The following is a 4468-nucleotide window of genomic DNA, read 5'->3' as shown; positions in this document are numbered from 1 at the left end:
TACACACTGGACCTTTAAAAACAGCTTGTTGACTGAGTGTGATTTAGGTAGGGAAAATAAACAAACTAGAGTTTGCTGATGTTATTGTGATGACCTTTATTTCTCTGAAATTCAAATTGGATCATCTTTTATTAGTTGCTTACCCTATCATTAACGACAGATAAACATTGTAGAACGGGGGGGCATGAGAATGACTGCTCGAGACAAAGACAGTAAACTGTACACATTGTAAACTACTTTAAAGGTCATGAAAATATATTTAACTTCTTGCTACGATTGATGGGGTCCTACAACAACACACTGCTGTCTGCCACAGTTGGAACATTTTGGTTATTTTAAATGAAAGATCTCTGGATGTCTTTGTTTTTCTCACAGGGTCGAAGTGGGCGGGGTTCACAAAAATGCTCACATACTTCTATGCATCAATCAGAATTTAGCAATACCAATGTCAGGATTGTTGTGGTTATTGGGGCCGCTAGTTCCATCATTTAGTCACGGCAAACGGTTCCAAATACTACAATACCCATAAGCCTCGATCGCTGTTGCTATAGAGAAGAAGCCAGTCACAGCTGTAGCAAATTCAGCATGGTTCATCATAGAGAACAAAATGTGCCGCCCTAAACGGATCCAAAAATCTAAACTGAACTGACTTCAGAGGCATATTATGTTTTCATCTCAGCACTGTAAGTGGATAACAGAATGTCTTGCCAAAATGCACCATGGGAGTCGTATGCACACAGGCTTGTACCTTTTGCCTTTTCACTTTGCAACTCTATACTCTTAATAAAGAATAACTATGGATGTTTACTTTAACTTTGTTTGTGTATTTAGACATAAATATTTAATATTGTAGAGAAATACCAAAGTTTTGGGACGTACTCCATCTACAGGCTGTGTAATAGTACAACGTCGCACTCACAGTGAATGCTCTCCTGCTTTTACTGTAATTGCGACTTCCTTCATACTCCCACACTGCAATGGAGCTGAGACACTGACATTTACATTTTCACAGATTTCACTCTACGTTAGTGTTTACCAACAGAGATGAAGATATGAAAATGTCAACACCAACCGTGGCGAAAAAAGCCACAATGGAAGAAAATAAGGCCAATATGGTAAGAGTTCAACTTACCTTGAGAGGTGACCTCACGTGTGCGAACGAGGTCACTCTTATTACCAACGAGGATGATGGGAGTTTGGGGCTGAGTCTCCCTCAGGAGAAGTCGGAGTTGAGCAGTGCGGTGGAAACTACGCCTGTCAGTCACCGAAAAAACCAGGACACACACCTCACACAGCAGCGCCGAGAGGTCCTGAGGGACAGAAAGAGGCAGACACACGTTACAATACTGTGGTTGCCATTTAGACATACAGCGAGATGTCAGGACAGGGACCGAACTTTTGACTTTTCGCTCTCATAAATGTTATCGTCAAAGCCTTATGTGCAGAAAAAGAGACATTTGAGTGCTCTAGCTAAAATCCCCTGTGGTTTACTGAGAAATTACTACTGCAGATAACTGTAGATAACAGAAAATGCAGTACAACTCAAAATCTTGCTGACACACACACACAGAGACACACACTCATCCTCTCTCAGCATGACACAGACAAAAATCCCTAAAAATAAAATATCCCTGAGTGAATCCTTCACACTGTAGAACAACTGACAAAACCTCAGCCGGTCTTTAGCTGCCATGGTCTATTGAGTTTTCATTTAATTTTGATTAGGTCCAGAATTGAGCGCAGACCAAAGGAACAGACGTAATACTACACTTATATAAGAAAACTCTTTATAGGGTGATCACTGCAGTGTCTCTCACAACAAATATCAGTCATTATCCAAAGAGTAACACATAAAAATCCCCACATCAAAAACTGTTTTTCGCAAGTGTGTGAATTCTGTTTTCTTTTTTTCACACATCCACCTAAATCAGAAATATTAATGTAGTCATTTGGCACATCTGCTCTCTCTCACTCTCTCTCTCTCACACGTCCACACACAGATGCCTCTGAACTGCACTCGAGGGAAAAGGGGGAAAAGTGTGCAAAACAACCTGATAATGAGCTTTCCTCAGTCTACCGGATGCAGATGCAGTAGATTTATTGTCCTTTTTTTGGCCACAGCATTTCTCTGAGCTTGGCATCGTTTTTTTGTTACAGCACTGTCAAGTATAATAAACAATGCAACGAGTTCCAGATATACAAGATAAACTCATCTGAAATATGCTACATATGCAGTAAGAATCTGTTCATCTGTTTACACTGTTGGTGTACAACAATATATTTTCCCTTTAATCTCATTTCCTATGCTATATGCTGTAGTTGTACTACTAACCTGTCCAAGGTGTACCCTACCTTTTGCACAGTGCATGCTGGGATATGCCCAATGTATGTATGTATGAATGGATTGATGCACGGATGCTGTTGGTTCTCTATGAACTAAGCTAAAAATCCAGGAATTATTTCCCGAGCTTACCTCCTTACTTGTGAAGCACATTATTATCATGTGCAGCACACAAATAGTTTTAACAAAAATACAATATAGAATAAGTAAATTTAGATTCCGAACTGAAAAGCAACATTTAAACTCCTTTTTCAAACAATCCAAGGATGCAGCAGCCAAGTCCAGATGTATATATATATATATATATATACCAGAGTGAAATGCCAAAAAGCAGGCGAGCCCACTGTACACAGCTGCAGAGAGGCCTCGGTGGACTAATGAGGGAGCAGGGAGCAGGGAACATGGGAACGGGGAAGTGTTGTTTGGCTCACCTGTCTCCAGTTGTCATAGATAATGATGGTGCTCTCCTCGTCATCCACGGTGACTGTGCGCACATAACCCTCCCCTAAGGACAGGGAGAGCAGCAGTTAGGTCTCAGGTGGAACATGGGTGCTGTGATTTATTTACCTGCTGCTCACTGTAAAATCAATGCCACTGCGGGCCACCTCTCCACTGCATTATACTGCTCTGTATTAGTCCTGTCAAACACACAGCTTTGTACCTTCAGAATCCACAGACGCTGTTCTGTCCATGTCTCCAGCGAGGGCGATGGCCAGAGAAGACTTCCCCACGCCATTCTGCCCCAGTAGGGCGATTCTTAAAGGCCCATCAGGTCTGCCGCCCTCCACAGACACAGTCAGAGTGTCATCCAAGGCTGGGCTGAAGCTGATTGGTGAAGCAGAAGGTCCAGCTGCACCTGACGCCCAATCGCAGTCATCGTGGACAGCTTCTTCTCGTCTGAGCTGGTGCTTAATTGGCAGAGGAGTGCTTCCTCTGCGAACAGCCGAGGTGCTGGACAGAGTCATACTGTCACACTGCAGGAGAGAGGAACACGGAGGGATACTCTCTTCACTTTATAACATTTAAAGCTAGTCTCTATTCAAATATGGTGTTTCTTAAAAAATACTAAAAAAGCCAGCGCCCAAAGGCTGCTTTGCATGATGGGTGTGATACTCCAGCTATTTAGTATTGCTATTGCACTTCCATAAAGTCAGAGAAATCTAGGCCAAGTTGTCCTGCCTTTCAGTCCCTTGTTTGAATCAAGCTTAAAAACACGGGATCCTACAATCCGTACAACTCAACAACGTCTCTCTGTAGACTTGCCTTGCCTCCAAATACGCCCATTTTTCAAACTTCACGCCCACAGTTTAGGCTATAACAGAGCTTTTGTGTCTCAAACCAAGTCCAAATGAACTCTGATGACGTCATCAGGGTCATTTTCAAATTAAAATGTCAAAGCTCCTCCACAGACAGAGTGAGTGAGCTGACCTTTAAGTGTAATATCGGTGGCGTGCCCCTATAAACCAACAATAAACAATTCTGCCAGCGGGAACCAGCTGTAAACACAACACTGACATATGTTTACCTTTAAAGCTCACTGGCAAGTGGTTGGCTTCATACACAGATGGGCTACAGAGCAACATCAGCATTGACATGGAGTCGAGTTTGTGTCCTCCAGATGAAGACAAGTCCAACATTCACTCTTTTTGGTCTCCACCACCTCTTTGGTCTGCCATTGCTGGTTAGCTAGCATACAGGTTTGTTTTTTTTATTGAAGAACACTTTGTATTATTTATTCACATGTCCAAATCAGCATTATAAAGTGGTTCATAAATTAGAAACAGTTCAGTTAGCATACAGTTGGCTTTCAGAGCTTTTCCACCCGCCTGGTGAGAGTGAACCAAAACAGAAAAGCTTTGCAGAGACAACCCAGAATAATTAGTTAAAAGACCTGTGGAGCCACATAGAGCTGGATTTGTCACCAGGAAGGAGACCTTTCACACTGTCAACTGATAAACTGTGATTATATAAACTGACATAGTTTAATAGCGTTCTATTGACGCTGGAGAGGCAAAAATAACCAAAAGTTGGATTTAATTTGAACTAGTGATTAAAATTAGAAAGCTATTTGAATGCAGGACGCCCTCTCCCTGCACCACCACCCACCTAAAACACACACACACACAC

At 42.2% G+C, this 4468-nt stretch overlaps 1 protein-coding gene across 1 annotated transcript in view; it reads right to left on the bottom strand.

Moving 5' to 3' along the window:
* Positions 1 to 3315, bottom strand: part of LOC118321971 (GTP-binding protein REM 2-like) — a gene marked incomplete at its 5' end in the record, with an annotated part of 4646 nt that extends 1331 nt beyond the window's left edge. Inside the window, 3 exon segments of the mRNA XM_035653547.1 lie at positions 1133 to 1310; positions 2773 to 2846; positions 3003 to 3315. Of these exon segments, the coding sequence (XP_035509440.1) occupies positions 1133 to 1310; positions 2773 to 2846; positions 3003 to 3315 (565 nt within the window).
* Between the last annotated feature and the right edge of the window lie 1153 nt (positions 3316 to 4468).

Source organism: Morone saxatilis, unplaced genomic scaffold (assembly GCF_004916995.1).
Source record: "Morone saxatilis isolate NCDOM2014 unplaced genomic scaffold, NCSU_SB_2.0 Contig12, whole genome shotgun sequence".
NCBI lineage: Eukaryota > Metazoa > Chordata > Actinopteri > Moronidae > Morone > Morone saxatilis.
This window is presented reverse-complemented; position numbering and strand designations above follow the sequence as displayed.